Here is a 21,763-nt window from a genome sequence, read left to right on the forward strand (position 1 = left end):
AAGACTGAGTCCCAAGTAGGCTCGATAGGGAGTCTGCTTGAGATTTTTTTCCCTCTGCCCCTCCCCTTGCTCATGCGTGTGCTCTCTCTCTCTCTGTCTAAAATAAATAAATAAAGCTTTAAAAAAAATTTAAGAAGGTAGATATCATGCTAAGTGTTATCACAATACAGTATATTAAATTTTTAAAAAGGGTAATTTGCATTCTTGAGATGGCAAAGAAAAAAAAAAACTCATTCTTGTCCAATGGTCCATCAAGAATACAAGTCAGAGGTAATATTTCAGTCGCTCATTTTGTCAAAATTAGGGATTCATTAAATATATATTTAAGGAAAAATAAGAAGTTGAAACAACTTCAAAGTTTCAAGTCTAACTCACTGATAGGGAGCTATGCCACAGTCTTTAGCTTATATCTCATGTCATTTGAGTAGCTTTCTCTGACTGTCTTATACAATGATTTTTGTCCAATCAATCAGCATTAGTTTTTTCTATTCACTTTTCCCATAGTACTTATCTTTATTTGACATTGTATATATTCATCAAGGTTTGGGGTCTTTTTCTACCTAGCCTCCTAGGACTGAAACTTCATAAAAGCTGAGATTATTCCATTTTAGTCACTGGCATATTTTTCAGTACCTAAAATATTACATAGCATATAGCAGGCTGTTAGAATATTTGAATTAGATAGAGAAGGAGGAAGGGGGATGGGGATGGCGTGTGTGTGTGTGTGTGTGTGTGTGTGTGTTCGTATATGATGAGCTTATTTTGGGGCACCTTGAGCTTAAGATGCAAGCGGGAGATATAGGTGTTGATGGTCATAAATCTGAACATTGACTTATATGTTGAAAATACTTGAAATCACACCTATATATTGAAAGTGAGGTTAAGATTGAAGATAAAGGTTTGAGAGTCACCGATGATATTAAAATTACACATCTTGGTTTGCCAAGACAGCCCCACATTACTTGTTTTTTCCTCATATCCTCTCTGGCTTAGCACTTGTTCTAGATTTTTCATATTTAGATTAGGTATTATTAAGCACTGTTTTAAAATACATCATTGTTGGTTTGATAGATCCTTCAATTTTACTTCTCGATTCTCCCATGGCATACGAGTATGAGACTATCTTACATCTTAATACGAGGTTAAGTCTGTACAACAACAAACATCAGGAATGGCCCCTCTATCTTTACCAGACCCTTTCAGTAACAAAGAAACTAGTGTCTCCCTTTCAGAGGCAGCTGACTCCTAATCCGAGTTGTGGCAGAAGTGTTTAACTTTTCTCCCCTGCTGCCCAGGTGGTGTACAAGCCTGTGACATTTGTGAAGTGTCACTTAAAGTATCCAAGTGACATGGAAAATTATAAGTTACTTGTAAGTGAAAGCAGAACAGTGCTGCTATGGACCACATAGAAAGCAATCTGAATGCTTTGAAACCTACAAACATTTATTATTTGGCAACACTCTTTTTTATTGTTATGTTAATCACCATACATTACATCATTAGTTTTTGATGTAGTGTTCCATGATTCATTGTTTGTGCATAACACCCAGTGCTCCATGCAGAACGTTATTTGGCAACACTCTTAAATCTTGCAATAAATCCTTCTAGCAGCAAAGAGCTAAAAGAAATGAAAGTTCAATATTTATTGAAAAATTAAGCACCAAATTTCCATTTTACAAGAAAGTTGATGATGAATGTGCAACTTAAACAAGACATTGCTTATATTTGACATTCACAAAAGCTCCGTCCACATAAAAGCCACAAGACACACAGAGTTAAAACACATCAACATCGATTTCAAAAGTTACAGTCCTCTCAAGAATACTGCCCAAAGATGGTCATTTGACATGTGCATTTGTAGGGGCAGCATTTACACACTACTCTATAAAAAATGAGTTTTTATTTAGATCAAATCGTTGCTTTTCTGAATTAATTTCCCTCTTTTTTAATTTCATTTTTTCTTGGAAAAGTGCATGACAGGAAATTTGCAAGCAATTAAATGATGTTAGGCTTGTTTCGGTATCATTTCCTGCTTTAAAGAGAAATTGGTTAAATTAATTTTAAATTAATTTTTAAATCTAATTCTGTAATCAAAGTAAAGCTTTTGGAATTACATTTGTTGAAGATGAACTATGTAATGTCATCGTAAATTCTATTGTGCAGTCTCTCTTACATTAATTTAAAAAGTTTAACATTGAGAATAAATGTCATTTGTTTGTGATAGATCTGAACAAAATATTTGTTGGAATTCATCATTGTTGTAAAAAAGCCCAGTAAATCACAGGGATGAAAGTACAGCATAGGGAATATAGTCAATGGTGTTGTAATAGTGTTGTATGGTGACAGATGGGAGCTATAACTTGTGGTTAAGTTGAGCACAGCACAACTTAAAAATAAAAAATAAAAAAAATCTGTAGAGCTGCAGTGTTCTTGGAATTATTTATGATGCATATATGATTTATTTCATTTTATTTTTTATTTATTTTTTTTAGAGAAGGAAAGAGAGGGGGACAGGGAGAGAGGGAGAGAGAGAGAATCTTAAGTAAGTAGACTCCACGCCCAGCACAGAGCCTGACTCAGGGCTCGATCTCGGGGCTTGATCTCACAACCCTGAGATCATGACCTGAGCTGAAATCAAGAGTTGAATGCTTAATTGACTGAACCACCCGGGTGCCCATATATGATTTATTTTACCTTACACTCTATCAATGAAAGAAACCCTTACACTCTATCAATGAAAGAAAAGCTATAGGTTGTTTTTTTTTTCTAAGATTTTATTTATTTATTTGACAGATAGAGACATAGCGAGAGAGGGAACATAAGCAGGGGGAGTGTATAAACCCTTACACTCTATCAATGAAAGAAAAGCTATAGGTTGTTTTTTTTTTCTAAGATTTTATTTATTTATTTGACAGATAGAGACATAGCGAGAGAGGGAACATAAGCAGGGGGAGTGGGAGAGGGAGAAGCGGGCTTCCCGCGGAGCAGGGAGCCAGATGTGAGGCTCGATCCCAGGACCCTGGGACCATGACCTGAGCCGAAGGCAGACGCTTAATGACTGAGCCACCCAGGCACCCCAAAGCTGTAGTTGCTAACATTTATAATTTTTTTATTGGAACAGAGTACCTGAAGTATAATTTTTTGTGTGGGACAAAGCTGATGTTGAATTAAAAATTATATTTCATTATGGCACAACATGCTTTTTCTTTTTTAAAGATTTTATTTATTTATTTGACAGAGAGACACACAGCGAGAGAGGGAACACAGGCAGGGGGAGTGGGAGAGGAAGAAGCAGGCTTCCCGCAGAGCAGGGAGCCCGATGCGGGGCTCGATCCCAGCACCTTGGGATCATGACCTGAGCCGAAGGCAGACGCTTAACGACTGAGCCACCCAGGCGCCCCACAGCGTGCTTTTTCTATTTACTACTTGTTATCAGTTAAATTTTTAAAAAAATTATGAACATTTGAAGAAGTATTTTGTAAATCAACTTATATGTAATGCAATGGTATTGAATTCTTGGTAAATAGGTTCTCTAAATTTTGGTTGCCTTTGTTCAAAATCAATTGGAAATATTTAATCAAATTATTTTATGAGTGGTACATTAAAATTTTGGATTGTGAAGGTTTTAGCAAATAGCAGTTATAAAAATGAAGTTTCTAAAAAGGAACATCTTGAGATTAATCCCTACAATATAAAAGAAGAAAGGCCTCAGATGATGTACAATATTTATTTATTGTAATTTGATAACTGTGTTTTGGAATGGAAAGACTATATTGACTGCTTGTTTTTAATTGGATAACTAATATTGAAATGGAAATGGAATTAAGAAGACCTATTTCCCAGCACCTAAATTGGGCAAAGAATTAAAAATGATTGTTAAGTAGAAACAACTACTTTGACTGAGTTTTGTACTAAAAGCATATTTTTGATAAAAGGTACTCTTATTCAAGACAAAGACAACATCTGTAAAAATATATGGGCTGAAATGGTTACCTATATCAATATAAAATACATAAAATCAGGCTCTGAAATTATTAGGTATAGATAATTGAGTTGAGCTACCTCAACTATATAGAATATTTTCTTATTAAAAAAATTATAGTCTGTACAGCAGGGTCAAGTGACAGTGTTAACAATTCCAATGTACCAAAATTGCAACTTTTAAGATGATGCCAATTATTTTGATTTGCTTTAATATACATGCATATAATTCTTTAGAAAGGATATATTTTGTTTATTTGTCTGTTTGCTTATTTATTTATTTGTTTGTCTATTTATTTTTAAGAGACAGGAGACAGACAAATGGAGAGAGAACATACTTCCACCCTGGTGCTTGACAATGTTCGGGGTAAGGGGAGGAGGCACAAAGAAGTCTGCAAGGTAGAAAGGATACCTTGAAAAGAAACAGTTTAGAGCTATTTAATTCACCCACTAATTAAAAAAAATAAAACTATCAGGGGCACCTGGGTAGCGCAGTTGGTTAAGTGTCCGAGTAAAGTCATGATCTCAAGGCTGTGGGATCGAGCCCCACCTTGGGCTCTGTGCTCAGTGCAGAGTCTGCTTCAGATTCTCTCTCCTTCTCTCTCTCTCTCTCTCACTCATTCTCTCTCAATAAATAAATAAATAAAATCTTAAAAAAAAACCCTATCAGTTATTAAAATATAATAATTTAAATATCTGTGGTGCCTTTCTTTTAATCTCAAAAGTGCCCCTATTTCAATGATAAGTTATATGGTTACTCTGATGATAGGGAGGAGCTTCAGGGTCCTCATGGCAATGAGGAGAAATGAATGGAAGGCCACTTTAATCTGTATTATTTCATTGGTGGTTTTTACCCTCCACTTTAAGATGTTTCACCATGGGTCCAGGGCTGAACTTTCACATCCAACAAGATTTGAGTCTGGTAAAATATATAGTCTGTTCTCTTGGCGTCATTGTTCTTTAATGTTTCCCTTTGTTGCCAGGATACAGAATTTCAGCCATACCTTCCAACCAGTTCTTATCTTCATTTATGTAGCCTTCAGGCTGTGTTCTAAAATCTTTTTACTCACTGAAATAATAGGATATGGAAGCTACTTTATTGTCAACCCCATGGTGGATCACTTAGAAATTGAGATTCGCAGCTATATTACATGTTCATGCATTTTTTGGGGACTTCTAGATCTCTTCCAAGTAATGTAACAGCTATAAAAAACAGAGGAACTACTGGTTTAGCTTATCACCTACCTACCTATCTTCTATCATCTATCTCCTTAAGTATTTACATATGCCACACTGATACATTTTTGTTTACTGTGATTGCCTATGTTGGCCGTGGCCACCCAGCAAGCTGGTCCCGTCTCAGAAATCCTGTAGTCCCTCAGAAATGGGACACAGGATATCTCCATTTTTCAAATCTCTCTAACCACTCTGAAGCATTTATCATTTTGCTGGTCTGTCCTCCCATTCGACTGAATCCCAAATGGGTGGGGGAAAGTGTCCCCAAGGCACCTCGACAGACTCTTTCACCTCTTCCTCCTGTGAACATAGTTCATTCACGTGGGAAGAACTTCCATTTCCTAATATTTTCATGGGGAATTCCCCTTTTAATTCTCCTTGCTGTCTTCCTCACCCTATGATTTTATCTGCTCTAGGCAGTTCAACTCCTCACCTCTGGACAACTAAGATAAAAGTCTTTTCATCATGATATTAGAATATGGATTTAAATGCTACTGCACCATTTAAGATGAATGTGAACAAAATTTTTATTCTCAATTTCAACAAAAATATATAATATGTATAGTAATGAGTTAATAAAGAAATGTGAAAATTAAATAATTAAATGTCTTTGAAAGACAGAGAAGAAGATGGTAATAAAGATAGAAACATGCTGTGTCTTGGATAGGAGGACTCATTATTGTAACAATAATTAATAATTAATCTATAATATCAATTCCACTTAAATAAAAATTCTAACGTATTTATCAACTAACCTGAAGTACAAATGTATATACATGGCAAAGGCAGTTTTGAAAAGTAAAAGTAAAGAAGATCTGCTTGACAGAGGACAAAATGTACAAATAAAGCTGTAGCATTCAAAGGGCTTCAGACATAGAGCCGTTGTACCAATTAGGTGGAATGGCACAGAAAAGAGGCCAGAACCAGACCTATATATAGAAATTTAAGGTAAAAATGACATTTCAAATCTACCTAGAAAAAAATTTTGATAAATAATAATGGGAAAATTTTCTATACATTTGAAAAAGGGTTATACAGAAATAAAATCTACTAGTATTTAAAATGTAAGCACAAGCTTTGCTATAAAATTTCTGCGTTAAAAAGCATAATGTTGGGATGCCTGGGTGGCTCAGTCAGTTAAGTGTCTGCCTTCTGCTCAGATCATGATCCCAGGATCCTGGGAGCTTGCTTCTCCCTCTGCCTGCCGCTTCCCCTGCTTGTGCTCTCTCTTTCTCTCTCTGACAAATAAATAAATAAAATATTTTTTAAAAAAGGATATTATAAAAAATGCATAATGTTTTTGTATTTTGGATATAGAAGGCATACTTCATTAAGAAAAAGAGAGATTTGGGGCACCTGGGTGGCTCAGATGGTTAAGCATCTGCCTTCGGCTTGGGTCATGATCCCAGGGTCCTGGGATCGAGCCCCACGTCTGGTTCCTGGCTCAGTGGGGAGCCTGCTTTTCCCTCTGCCTCTCCCCCTGCTCGTGCGCTCTCTCTCTCTCTCTCTCTGTATCTCTGTGTCTCGAATAAATAAATAAAATCTTTAAAAAAAAAAAGAATCTTTTTTAAAAAAAAAAGAGAGATTTAATGATATATATGTATTTAAAACCCTCTGAACTATGAAATATAAAGTTAAACTATCATTAACATCTATAAAATAACACATATAAATAAATATGAAAAGAGAATCCCCAGAAAAAGCTAAAACAGGCCATGGACAGAAGAAACAGTCATGATCACTAAGGATGTAGAAAAGAGGATGCTCTACCTAAGGGAGATGAAGATGTAATGAGATAAAGTTTCACACCCATCACATTAGAAAAATTATTTGAATCTGAAGTAAAGTGGCAATGTTAATATGCAAAACACTTTTTAATTTTCTTCAGTTTAATGTTTGAAATGTCCTTTATGTCTTTTATGTTTCTTTTATATTTGTGACCATAGACATAGCACGTGGGACAAACAAAATTGGTTAACACTAGTAAGGAGGATCGGAAGTCGAGGCTAAGGCATGTCTTTGTTTTACAGTCTCTATTGTTCAGATTTCTCAGTATAAATATGCTGATTTTTTTAAATTATTTTTTTAAAGATTTTATTCATTTACTTACTTGAGAGAGAGAGAGAGAGTGAGTACAAGCTGGGGTAGGGACGCAGGAGCAAAGGGAGAGGGAGAGAGAAAATCTCAAGCAGACTCCACACTGAGCACAGAGCCCAACGTGAGGCTTGATCTCATGACCCTGAGATTGTGACTTGAGCCGAAAATAAGAGTCCGTCATTTAACTGAATGAACCACGTAGGTGTACCTTAACATGCTGCTTTCGAAGACATCATTCAAATGTATTATATTATCATTAAAAGAAATCAAAAGACCTTTGGTCATTTAAAAAACAGCTTAAAAGACCACAGAAGAAAAAAAAAGAAGTTATTGTTTAATACTTTGTACCATGAGTAGTATGTAAAAGAAATACTTATTTGAAGGGAGAATATGCCTAAGAATATATTTAAGTTGAAATCAATTTTGAGAATTATAAATCAACTATAGATTCACATTCAGTTTTAAGTGATCTAGACTCACATTTGCCCCAGCTTTCTCAATTGAAAGAGGAAGAGAGAGAGGCTGAGATTTCTGGGTTTGGCACAGCTTGCAAATGCTGATGTCCTTAACTAGCAGCTGGAATTTAAAAAAAAAAAAAAAAAAAGAAGAAGAAGAAGAAAATGCTCACACTTGGCACATGCTTGCTGATTATTGCCAGGAGGAATATTACTCAAGTAAATTTTATTGACCTGACAAGGAACAACTGCTATGTCAAAATCTATTTAACTAAAACATTTTTATGTACAACTTGTGCATTTAATTTGAATAATCCTACCATTAAGCAGGTTGTTAGATGTGGTTTCCTTTAAGTTATAGGCCTGCTCAATTATCTTCTTCGTAATTACACTTTCTCTAAAACTCTCTGGTGTAACTAACCTATAACCATTATTCCATACTAATGATTCTAACTTTGGTTACTAGAGATAGATTTTGAAAGGACTGATGCTTGTTTTAAGCTTATGAGCTATTAGTACACAGAAGTTTGCTTTGTCCACTTCATCATTGTGTGACTTTGGGAAAGTCACTTAACCTTTCTCAACCTTAATTTGCTGATATTTACAACAGAAATAAAACCCATCTCATTAAGTTGTGTTTAGGATTAAATCAGATAATATGTGTAAAAGATAATACAACTACTGTGACATCACATTTTTGTAAGACTTGTAACTACACTGTTTTTATTATATCACCATATGTTTAGAATATCTGATAATCAGCAAAAGTGAACTTATAAAGATGAGGACAGACTGGGAAAAAATAGTCAGAGGGTTAAGTAGAATGGAATAATGTTTAAGTGGGGAGTAATTTTAGAAGTAGCTCATTCATTAGTGAATATTTGTGTCTTGGGAAAACTTGCTTTATAACTAACATTGTAACCGCAGAGGCTTCAGTAATAAATACTCAGCAAAATAAGAATAATCTGTATCTCTGACTAGCCAGGCAAAAGGCATAGTATTATTTTGAATAATATCCAAACTGTTCTAAATTATGAAAGAGCTTGAAAACAGTAGAGATTGTTAGGAAATAATTTTGAAAAATCTTCACCAAATTCCTTAAATAGTCTTGGCATAAATTCCAGAGTAACTGGTCTGAGTCATATCAGATATGGTCTTGAAATGAATCTGAAAAGTAAATAGCAAAAACCTCCCATCTATCTTTAGATATTTCTACCCCAAAACCCCATTAAAGCATGTTTTGAAAGCTTATCAGTATTTTTTTTAAGTTGACCTTAAAAAGATCTTTTCCTATAATTTTAGGGATTTAGGCTGCTCTTTGTGGAAGAGTCCTTTCTTCCCTGAATTATTTCCTTGTATTTTCTTTTCTAACCTGCATAATTAAAACTTCTTTAACTTTCTCACGTTGGTGAGGTTTTCCTGTTTTGTTACCTACATTCCTCTTTAGATATGAAATGAGGAATTAGACCCTTTATAGATATAGTGATAGTTTATATACCCCATGTCATCTTTGTCTTTTTATAAATCACAAAGCTTTATTATGATGTTAGGAAATTATTATTCAATGTTCTTCCAAGCTTAAAAAAATATCTTCAGTGTCTTTTTTCACCTGGGGAAAAAATCGTCAATTTAGAAATTTTTGTTATGGTATAAATTAAAGGCTGAAAATTAAATCTTTAGTTTTTTCCTCACCCCTATTCCTGCACATCGATTTGCACTGTCAATCTCTTAGGGGCATAGTCTAAGTTATAACATAGCTGTTTCCTTCCTTCATAGACTAGTAATTTGTGAAGCAAATGAACAAGATGCATTTATAAACAAAACTGTGATATCATCATGAAAATTTGTTCTTTGAAAAGATAGCTTTATGTTTACTTCACAAGGCCAATTAAAAAAAAAAAAAAAGATCATGTAGTAGACCCGAACTTCAGTAAACTAAAACAATCTAATCCTGAGAAGGAAGGCTAGTGATCACTTTACTTTAATCACTTTACTTTATCTTCAGTACAAATGTCACTCAATCTTACACCATTATCAGCAACAACACACAAATTGGGGCACAAATCACACACTATTTTTTAAATTAAATGAAACATGTAATGAAAAGTAGAGCTTCATTGCAGAATTCTCTCTGCAGCATATATGAGTTAATATTTTTTATTGATATTTTAATAAGTTTCTACTGGTGTGAATTTTGGAGATGCAAATTGTCATGGTAATTAGCCTATATTTTCTGACTGAACTTGACACTAAAAAAAAAAAATGAGTATTAGAAAGATAAATGAAACTAATACAATTTCTATATAACCAACAGCAAGCATTCACAGTATTTCTTCTAGAATTCTCTCGAGAGGGTGAATGAGGATGTTGTAGACTGGAGGCATAACAGTATATTGAACTTCTGGCTTTTATAAAAGCAATTGGGTAAAATTCTGTTGAGATTTGACAAATAAGCACTCTATGGGGCAGGCCTTTAGATTTGATAAAGGAAATGTTTGACTTCGAACCTACAGGCATCCTCAGAGATATGCTGCAGGTTCAAGTCTAGACCACTGCAATAAAGAGAATATTGCAATAAAGTGAGTCAAAGAATTTTTTGGCTTCCAAGTGCATATAAAAGTCATGCTTATACTATACTATAGTCTAGTAAGTGGGCAATAGCATTAAGTCCAAAAAAAAAAAAAACCCACAAAATGTACATACCTTAATTTAAAAATATTTTATTGCTAAAAAATGCTAACCATCATCTGAGCTCTCAGTGAGTCAGTTTTTGTGCTGGTGGAGGGTCTTGCCTTGATGTGGGTGGCTGCTGCCAGTTGGGGTGGCTATGGCAATTTCTTAAAACAAGACAATAATGAAGTTTGCCGCATCAGCAGACTCTTTGTTTCACCTATGATTTCTCTGTGGCATGTGATGCTGTTGGGTAGCATTTTCCCCATGGAACTTTTTTCAAAACTGGAGTCAAGCCCCACAAATCCTGGTGCTGCTTTATTGACTAAATTTATGTGACATTCTAAATCTTTTGTTGTCATTTCAACAATCTTCATAGCATCTTCACCAGGAGCAGATTCCATCTCAAAAAAACACTCCATAAGACAGAGTTCTTCATCCGTTCAAGTTCTGTCATGAGATTGCAGCAATGCAGCCCCATCTTCAGGCTCCATTTCTAATCGTAGTTCTTTTGCTATTCCCACCACATCTCCAGTTACTGCCTCCACTGAAGTCTTGAAGTCATCCATGAGGGTTGGAATCAACTTCTTCCAAACTCCTCTGCATGTTGATATTTTGATCTCTTCCCATGAATCACAAATGTTCTTAATGGCACCTAGAATGGTGAATCCTTTCCAGAAGGTTTTCAATTTACTTTGCCCAGATCCGTCAGAGGAATCGCTATGTATGGCAGCTAGAGCCTTATGAAATGTATTTCTTAAATAATAAGACTTGAAAGTCAGAATTACTCCTTGATCCATGGACTGCAGAATGAATATTGTGTTCTCAGGCTTGAAAGCAACATTAATTTCAGTGTCCATCTCCATCAGGGCTTTTGGGTGACAAAGTGCATGGTCAAGGAGCAGTCATATTTCAAAAGGAATCTTTTTTTCCTGAGCAGTGGGTCTCATGATGCACTTAAAATATTCAGTAAACCGTGTTGTAAACAGATGTGTTGTCATCCAGGCTTTGTTTTTCAATTTAGAGCATAGGCAGAATAGATTTAACATTAGTTCTTAAGGGTTCTAGGATTTTTGGCACGGTCAGGGAACATTGGCTTCAACTTAAAGTCACCAGCTGCATTAACCCCTAACAAGAGAGTCAGCCTGGCCTTGAAGCTTTGAAGCCAGGCATTGACTTCTTTCTAGTTATAAAAATCCTAGCGGCATCTTCTTCCAATAAAAAGTTGTTTCATCTACATTGAAAATGTGTTATTTAGTGTAGCCACTTTCATTAATTACCTAAGTTAGATCTTCTGGAAAGCTCCCTGCAGCTTCTACATCAGCACTTGCTGCTTCACCTTACATTTTTATGTTATGGAGACTGTGTCTTTCCTTAAACCCCATGAACTAACCTCTGCTAGCTTCCAACTTTTCTTTTTTAGCTTCCTCACCTTTCCCAGGCTTCACAGAATAGAAGAGTTAGGGCTTTGCTTTGGATCAGGCTTTGGCTTAGGGAAATGGTTGTGGCTGGTTTGATCTTCTATCCAGACCACTCCAAACTTCTCCATATCAGCAATAAGGCTATTTTGCCTTCTTATCTTTTGTGTTCACTGGAGTAGCACTTTTAAGATCCGTCAAAAATTTTTCCTTGGTATTCACAACTTAGCTAACCGGCATAAGAGACCTAAGCTTTTGGCTTATCTCAGCTTTTGACGTGGCTTCCTCACTAAGCTTAATCATTTCTAGCTTTGATTTAAGTGAGAGCCTTCCTTTCACTTGAACACTTAGAGGCCATTGTAGGATTATTGATTGGCCTAATTTCAATTTTATGTCTCAGAGAATAGGGAGGCCCAAGGAGATGGAGAGAGATGGGGCAATGGCTGGTCAGTGGGGCAGTCGGAACACATACAATTATCCATTAAGTTCGCCATCTTATATGGGTGCAATTCATGGAGCCCCAAAACAATGACAGTAGTAACATCAAAGATCACTGATCACAGATCACTGTAACAAATATCATAATAATGAAACAGTTTGAAATGTTGTGAGAATTATCAAAATGTGACATAGATATACAAAGTGAGCAAATGCTGGTGAAAAATGGTGCCGATAGACCCTGTTGACGCACAGTTGCCACCATCTGCCAATCTGTACAAAAAACCTACAGTATCTGTGAAGCACAAAAAAACAAAGTGCAGTAAAATGAGGTGTGCCTGTACACACGAGGACTCATTCTCTCCTTTGGCTGCAAAGGAATGCTCGGTGCTGACATTTAGCTCTCTAGGTTAATCTAAAGGGAAAGTTTCAGTCTTATTGTGGCTATTTCGTTTTGATTTTAAATGGCAGCAATTGAATCACTCAGGAACACCATTTGAATTGCAGCTAATACATTTCTATTTACAATTAAATACTGAAAAACAGTAACCTTGGTTTTCTGATTTTTTTCAAGTTCAGTGAAAGTGCCAAATGAATGTACACTCCATGAATAAAGTAATAATATTTGAAAAGCAGTCTCTAGGAAACATATGTTAAAATGTCACAAAGAGCTTTTCATTGTCTTTCTCTGTTTTACTCTTTCTATTTGTCCCTCAACTGTCCTTAAACTTAATGATGCTGCCTTCCTTGTCCTCTCTTTTGCTCTTTATTTTTAAGACTATCTTCAGAAATCTCATTTATCTTCATGTCTCCAAGCAACACTGCTAACCTTATTTCTATATTTCCACAATCATTCCTTATTCAAGCTATATTGCAAAACCCCAGTAATCTAAAATAAATTTCTAGTGAAATCCACAATTTTACAAGAAACACAGCATATTTAAGCAGAAGTCAACTTCTGTACTACTTTCTCCACTAATCACCTACATTTTTCTAATTCATGTAACTGAAGCAACATACAATTCTTGTGATTAAGAGAAAAGTTGAGAGAATCATCTTTATGCTTAATTCTTAGGCAAATCATTGAAAAAGTCTTCAAAATGTTCTCTGTTTTCCCCACTATTGTCTCAGCTCTTTGAATTTCTCATTAATTTATGATGAAATTAGCTATCTGCAGTGTGTGGATTTCTTTTTATTCTCTTTTTCAAATAAAGCTTTTGCCTGAGGTTCTTTTCTAATGTCAGATCAGTAGATAGGACTGGAAAAGATGGAGTGCTCAGGATTTTCCTTTATTGTTTTCAGTCTAGTATATTTACCATTATTTCCTTCTCTTCACTCTGTTATCTCTTATATGCAACCTAATTTCTTTTTTCTTTGAAGAGTTTCTCCAGAGGTGTCTCTAAGTTCTTGGACTTTTCAAAGTACCAGTTTGGAGTTTTTATGTGATTCTTTGAACGCTCTGTTTTTCCTTGTTGGTTTTCTTGAATCAAAGGCCTAGCTCAGTAGTTTTTAGTACAGAAAACTGCTTTGGCTGTGTCTCAAGATTTTGATAGTTAATGCCTTCAATGTCATTTAATATGTAGTTTTCCTTTATTTCTTCTTTAAACAAGGAGTCATTTATTATATGCTGTTGGTTTCCTGATCTATCTTTGTCTAGTAATGTGTAATAATTTAGGTTAATATATAGTAATTTATAGTAATTTTATATTGTTATCAGTCACATTGCATCTTAGTGAGAGATCCCATCCCATCATGTGTTGATTTTTAGGAATTTATTAAAGCTTCCTTTGTGGTTTACTATAAAATTTTTGTAATTGTTTTTCTATGCTAAAAACAAGCCAGGAGTTTTATCTATAAATTACTTTTGTTCCAATACCTGTACCTGTACTTTCAAATAAATTACTGATTTATCTATTTTTTTAAATTGTAGTTCTGCCTGCTTTTTTGCTTTATACACTTGGAAGTTATATGGAAGATAGTTTTATAATTACTATAGCTTATCTACATGTTGTTTCTTTATCAGCATGTTACTCAAGCATTTGTGTCTTATAATTTTTTTCCTATAGTTATTTTTTTTCTGATATTGAAATTATTATCCTGGATTTTTTCAGACACATTCCTCTGATATGCATTTTTCTGTCTTTTTCTCCCCAAATTTTTTGCAAAATGTTTTTAAAAAGTGTTTAGTTGACAACATATTGTTAAGTATTAATATTTGTTAACATCTAGTTGGAGAATCTCTTTATTTTGCTATGTGAATTTAACTTTTGCATTTATATTGTTGTTTGTTTTGGGTTTTTTGGTTTTGTTTTTTTTAAGTTGTTTGTTTTGTTTTGTTTTTAACATGGGGCTTGAACTCATGATCATGAGATTAAGATCTGAGCTAAGATCAAGAGTCAGACACTTAACCGACTGAACCATCCAGGTGCCCCACATTTATTGTAATTACAGTAATATTGAAAGCTATTTTTGCTCTCTTTCTGTGCTTCCTATATATTATATTTTCATTTTTTTTATTTTTGTCCTTTCCCACATTCTATTTGATGAATCAGTATTTTTTAGTTCTGGCTTGAAAGTTATTTACTCCATTTTTATTCCTTCATGCTATCCTTAGCTCATACGTGTTTTTGGTTTTCTCATCAGTTTCTATCACAGGACTTCTCTTCCCCTGGGCTTGCCCTGCCCACCTTTTCCTGGTGACTTGCTTCTCCCTACACTAGGAACTGTGTATCACAGATTTTCTTAGCATCTGCTGAAGATGCTTGATAAACAGTATCTCTATTGTGAGCTCAATTAATTTTTAATAAGAGAGCAGGAAGTCTATAATGACTGAAATATGAAAGGGACAAGTGAAGCAATCTATTCATTCCTGATAAAGAAAATTAGAAACAAGTCTGAGGAGGCAAGAGGAGGCAAGAGGCCCTGTTTTCCATGTTGAGTTTTTGATTGATTTGGAAATGTTCTGGGAAAGGCAGAAACAATGAAAGGTCTTGTTCATGTCAGCTTTTTGTCCTGCAAAATAGCTCAGTATGCTTTCCTTATTCTAGCAAAGAAGTCCGGTGACCCAGTTATCCCTCAGGCACTATACTCTTTCCCATCTTTCTTTAGTAACTAACATTCATGGAGTAACAGATTTTACTCACTGCTCCCACTTTCTCATCATGCACTTAAAAATTTTTTTGGAGTCCACAGTCTCTCATGGTCCGTCTCCCCCTCCGATTCCCCCCCCTTCAAAAAAAAAAATTTTTTTTTGGAGGACTCCAGATTTGACCCTCATCATTCTAATCACATTTGTCTTTGCCATCGATAACAATGGCACTTTATTCAATTACCTTAAAAAAAATTTTTTTTTTGGTAGCCTTTGATACTGTTAAACAGATCTCAGCAGTTTCTTTTGAGATTGAACGATACTGATTTTAATTTGCTATCTATGACCATCCCTTGACTGGAAATCCTTCCAACTATCTCCAAATGCAGGCATTTCTGAAGGGTCTGTTCTTTGTTTCCCTCTATATTCTCTGCTTCAGAAATGTTATCTTATTGTTTGAAACACTTCCTTTATGGCTTTTAATAGTGTATGCCCAGGTCTAACTCCTCCTTTTGGTTTTATACCTAAATTCCCCAAAACACGAATATATTAAGATGGGATTTATCAATATTCCCTTTCACGTTTACTTCTCATCCTATGTTTTCTTTCTCTGTTAGTATTTCCAGAATGATTCTATTTGCCTAAGCTTTGAACTCATCTGCTCCCAGAGGCTTCACATCTATTTTGGATTGAAACAAATTAAGTGTGGTAGATTCTGCCATCCCAAAGTATGTCCCTTTTGTATAAGGATTATTTTGAGCTCAAGGCATTTGAAAAACAGCAAATGCCAGAAGGGCACTTTAATCTCCCTTTTTTTTTTCTTTCTGAAAACAGGAGTGTTCCTACACCAGGAAAAAAGAAACATCTTCAATGGGGAGTCGAAGCCAAGAGAATTCTGTACAGACCTTATTAAAATAATTCTTTATCTTCCGTTAGCTTCCCTGCATAGTTTACCTGCCTTTTCATAATTGCTTCTTTTTGTCCAAACTGGTATAAAAACATTTAGGTTTTGCCATTTCTGAGTCTTCATTTCATTATGAGGGATCCCATGTTACATAAAACTTACATTAAATAAATTTGTATTCTTTCTCCTGTTAACCTGTTTTACCCACCTGAAAAAGGGTAAGAGGGTAAAGATAAAATTTTGCCTCCTCTACGGTATCAACCTCTACTGTTTCTACCTTCCACATCATTCCCCTTTGTCCCTACTTCTACTTTGTTTTGGAATATTATGAAACCTTCTTAAATAACCTTGGTTCATTTGGCTGAAAGAATCTTTAAAGAAGATTCATTATCTTGCTCCTAAATCTTGAACAATTCCTCCTGCCTAGTGGATAACATCCACCATGTCTGGTTTAGTAATGAGGGCAACTGTTTTTGTCTTCGACTATTTTGCACATGATTTTTTTTTTTTCTTGATACCCTTCTATGTACCTAATTTTGCAACCAAGATACAGAATCAGCCTGTCCTCAAAATGCCTTCATGGTATGGCTCAAAAAAAAAAAAAAATATCCATTGCTGAGAATCTTTTCTTGCCCCACCCCATTTATATTTCTAAATAGTTCCCCCAACTAAAATTACATTCTTTTATTTTCCTTTCATTTGCTCAGTACTTTACTCATGTGTACGCTTAACATTTAAGAACTACTTATAAAAGTAATGCATTTAAATTTAACAAGAAGGGGTTATTAGCGTTAAGAGATATTTCCACTTCCTTACTTGAAGGGAAACCAAACGTAGAGGAATGGCCGCATTCCCCCATGAAGTAGGCTCGCCATCTAGCGACAGATCCTCTGCACTACAAACCTTGCCTCGGAGACCTACCTTCCAATTTTCCTCAAGGAACATGTCAGACTTTTTTTTTTTTTTTTTTTCTTTCCCTGATATAACACAGTACTACAAGAAAAAGATTGCATAATGCTTACATTTTTATGCCTTTAAACACTGAAAATCAATTAAGTTTGGGTTGATTCTATAGATAAGTTCAAAGAAACAGAAAGACCTGAAATTTTTATGTTAACATTAATCAGTGATGCACGTGGATCCACTTTGAAAGACGAAATTTAAAGGAATGCTTGTAAGCTTGGATAAATCTCTGATCAAGTGTGAGAAATTTCTCTTCTCCTGAGATAACACGCATAACATTCCCAGCAGAGCACGCTCTCAATAAACTTTAGCAAAATGGCTCAAAGTAAGCGTAAGCTTTGGAACCAGGGGATTTGTTGTTACCACCTCCATAAATTGGAGCACGATACTCAAGCACTCAAAATGACCATTTTGACATGTGGAAACATGGGGACAGCAATATCTTTTTTGTGAGTATTGAAAATAACATACAGAATGCTTGGTCTGTAGCAGGTACCCAATGAAAAAATGGCGGTTTGATATTAATGATTATCATCTTTTTTACCTTTGGTAATTTGTATAGAGATACATAGCTGTTTGTCAAGCATAAAAACTGTTATTCTTAGGTCCTCAATTTATTTATTATAGTATAGACTGCATGTGTTGAAAGAGATTACTTTCATTACGTGGTGACAGATAACATGCCTATTTAGTAAATATCTGACAAAAAATATTACATAATTATAAATTATCTACATAATCCATTAAAGTTTATAGTGACTATACTTTTTAAAGTGTTCAGAAAAAGTAAGTTGTCCATACTTACAACTTTCCAGTTGCATTATACATGTTTGTACATCCATTGGAAAATTCTTGAGATCCATTGGACAAGAAAGTGTTAATGTCAATCTGAAAGAATTCAAAGTAATTATTTTTTTATTATGTTATGTTAGTCACCATACAATACATCATTAGTTTTTGATGTAGTGTTCCATGATTCATTGTTTGCGTTTAACACCCAGTGTTCCATGCAGAACGTGCCCTCTTTAATACCCATCACCAGGCCAACCCATCTCCCCACGCTCCTCCCCTCTAGAACACTCAGTTTGTTTCTGAGTCCATAGTTTCTCATGATTCGTCTCCCCCTCCGATTTGCCCCCCTTCATTCTTCCCCTCCTGCTATCTTCTTCTTCTTCTTTTTTTTTTTTAACATATAATGTATTATTTGTTTCAGAGGTATAGGTCTGTGATTCAACAGTCTTACACAAAGTAATTACTTTTAAAAATAATTTATGATATCAAATGAATATTCTGTTGTTCAGGGTACAACTGGGAAACAAGCTTTGGTTAGTGACTAACAACTCTTCGAATAAAATTTGCTCCAGCTTGGGTATGTTATTTTTTATGGAACAGCTGTACCTTTATATATAAATCCGTTTTTCAGGGAGGAGAAAAGCTGTATATTTAAGCATCCAATCACATTTATTTATTTTGCTCAAGCATTAATTCCTTTACAGAGGACTGTAGATGTTTACAAAAGGTCTATATTTCCAGAAAAGACCCTAACAAAGAAATTTGAGAGTGGGTTCCATAAAATTAATACCAAACGCCAAAGGGCACAGTTCCCCAAGATCACATGTACAGCATGTTTGAGGAGGCAAGTATATTCAGGGAATTAGAAAAACAGGGTGTAAGAAGGAATCTGTGTGACAACTTTCAGTCATCTTTGAAACATTGAAGAAGTTGTCAGTGAATATCCAGCAGTAATATCAGAGGGAAAAAAACCTGAATCTGGAGGAATTGAAAATTCTAGGTATTAGAGTGGGGTCCTCTGCTGTAGGACTCGGGCATTTCATCAGATTTTACCAGGGTCAAGAAATAGCCTTCTAGAATCTGTGTGACATAATCCTAAGCTTACCAAACAAACTTCTAATTTGGCTCACAGAAAGTAGGATGACCTGGATGGTGTACACCAGCATTCTGCCCATTTTCCCCTTCCAGAAGATATTAGTATGTTGGCATTCCAGATAATTCATAACTCATGAAAATATACATTTTTTTATTGGGAAACATGATCTTGAAAGATTAGCAAGAATTTGTAGTTCTTGGACCAAGGAAAAAGAGGCCCAGATCGAAACAAATCCAAGTTTATTCAAATAAAGTTCTTACTGAGAACTCTCTAGCCAGCCCCTTTACTTAAAGTATTCCTGTTGAAATTCAGCATATCAGTGAGCACCTTAGGTGGGTTTTTTTTACCTAAACTTTGTAGCTGTAGGTAGATTACTTTACTTCACTGTATTTCAGGGTTCTCATCTCCAAAATGAATGTAATCATAGTACTTGCTCTGGAGAAATGTTGTGAGCAATACATGAGTTAATACATGTAAAATGCTTAGACAAGTATCTGACACATAGTAAACACTCAATAAATATTATTTATTAAGGATTACTAGTATTCTACCACCTCCAGACTCCTCCATCTTCCCCATCATTGAATTAAGTAAGAGGAACACAAAGATGCCTGAATTAATCAAATATAAAGTCAGGGTACCCAGGTGGCTGAATTGGTTAAGCATCAGATTCTTGGTGTTCATTCAGGTCATGATCTCATGAATAGTGGAATTGAACCCAGTGTCGGACTCCCCACCCAGCGGGGAGTCTGCTTGAAGATTCTCCTCTCCCTTCACCTGTCCCCCCATGCTCTCTCTCTCCCTCTCTCTCTAAATGAATAAATAAATCTTAAAAAAAAATTTTTTTTAATCACATATAAAACTTATTTAAGCTTTAACAAAAAATAATCATCAGCACTACCAAATGTACCCACATTCTCCAAAATGGCATTTTCATGTAGACCATAGACATAAAGTTATAATAATGCATGTTCTACAGTGACTACTCTTGGTGAGGTCCAATTAACATAATTTGAGAGATATAAACAGACAGACATGTGAAGCTGTTGAATGTTTTAGAGTCCCAGGAGGATCATTTGACAACTCCTTCAAGTCAGAGTCCATAACACACTAAAATAATTCATAGGGTTCATTCTTCAAGAGCAATTTTCTCCTGGTTCAGCTAGGTTAAGTGATCCTGTATGATCTTGCAGATTTACAAAATTCTCTCTGGAAAAAGGCAACTGTAAAATGAGGTGGACACAATGTTCTGTCTTGTGAAAGGGTTCATTAGAAGTGTATGCACAAGTATATTTTGAACATACGCACATTAATTTTCCAAACATCCAAGGCTCTCGGGACAGCCAGTTTCAAATGCTGGCTTGGAGAATTAATTCTGTGACCTTTTGTAGGGAAGTGAATAGCAGTCTCAGAATCTTTTCCAAGATCTCACCATGCATGTGATGTCAAATTCATATCCTGGCTATTTTTCTGGCATAAAATGAGAGATATTACATAATTCTTTAAAAAAGAAGGGCTTGAAAGGAATTATTTGGCAAAGAAAATCACTGTTTGTAGAGCTTCTGTCATAAATCATATCCTGAAAAACATCTGTTTATTGACAATCTTTCTTTTGTTTAAAGTACTATACACTTACCTCTTTAACAGCATACGGATGAAAAAATACATGTCAACCTGATGGGTGTGATACTGAATTTCTTCATCAAAACATTATATATAAATTAAAGATATGTTCTGACCACATCAAAAGAAAACTAAATCAAAAGGCAATTAATCACATTCTACTGTTTTGGAAATGAATATCTTCTTGTGTAAGCGAGGACACTAAGTTCTCTTTCTGAGACAAGACACATAAACAGGATACGGTATTTTCTATTTTCTCTTAAAAAGTCTTGGCTTAGTGCAGTAGTAATGTTAAAATGGATGACTATAACCTATGACAAACAGTTGACCTGATTAAAATGGAGGTATTGCCCATTTTTTAAAGATTTTATTTATTTGTTTGAGAGAATGAGAGAGAGCACAAGCAGGGGGAGAGGCAGAGGGAGAGGGAGAAGCAGGCTCCCAGCTGAGCAGGGAGCCCAATGTGGGGCTCGATCCCAGGACCCCGGGATCATGACCTGAGCCGAAGGCAGAAACCTAACAGACTGAGCCACCCAGGAGCCCCAGTATTGCCCATTTTTGAACATGCATTGCCTAGAGTATGGTGTCTATCTCAATCATTAATTAAGTATGTATATATATATACAAACTTTTCTGACTCCATTTTTGGCTCTTTATGAAACTGATAATTATCTTTATTGGTTTTAGATCAAAAATGCTATGCACAGAGACTTGTCAAAGATCATAACACAATTTCTTTTTTTTTTTTTTTTTTTTTTTTAAAGATTTTATTTATTTATTTGAGAGAGAGAATGAGATAGAGCATGAGAGGGTCAGAGGGAGAAGCAGACTCCCTACCAAGCAGGGAGCCTGATGTGGGACTCGATCCCGGGACTCCAGGATCATGACCTGAGCCGAAGGCAGTCGCTTAACCAACTGAGCCACCCAGGCGCCCCATAACACAATTTCAACTTTTATTTAAACTAAATATAATCACTCTTTAAAAGGAAGATACAAATAACA

At 35.2% G+C, this 21,763-nt stretch overlaps 1 protein-coding gene and 1 long non-coding RNA gene across 3 annotated transcripts in view; one reads left to right on the forward strand and one right to left on the reverse strand.

Moving 5' to 3' along the window:
* The window catches only part of GLRA3 (glycine receptor alpha 3), a 195,670-nt gene that overhangs the window by 55,447 nt on the left and 118,460 nt on the right, over positions 1–21,763 (reverse strand). For both annotated transcript variants that reach the window (XM_036092328.2, XM_036092327.2), the window contains exon 5: positions 18,056–18,138. In XM_036092328.2, coding sequence (XP_035948221.1) covers positions 18,056–18,138 — 83 coding nt within the window. The remainder of the gene's footprint in view (positions 1–18,055; positions 18,139–21,763) is intronic.
* The window catches only part of LOC144381396 (uncharacterized), a 69,633-nt gene that overhangs the window by 44,554 nt on the left and 3,316 nt on the right, over positions 1–21,763 (forward strand). The window lies entirely within an intron of this gene.

The sequence above is a fragment of the Halichoerus grypus genome, chromosome 3 (assembly GCF_964656455.1).
Source record: "Halichoerus grypus chromosome 3, mHalGry1.hap1.1, whole genome shotgun sequence".
Classification (NCBI taxonomy): Eukaryota; Metazoa; Chordata; class Mammalia; order Carnivora; family Phocidae; genus Halichoerus; species Halichoerus grypus.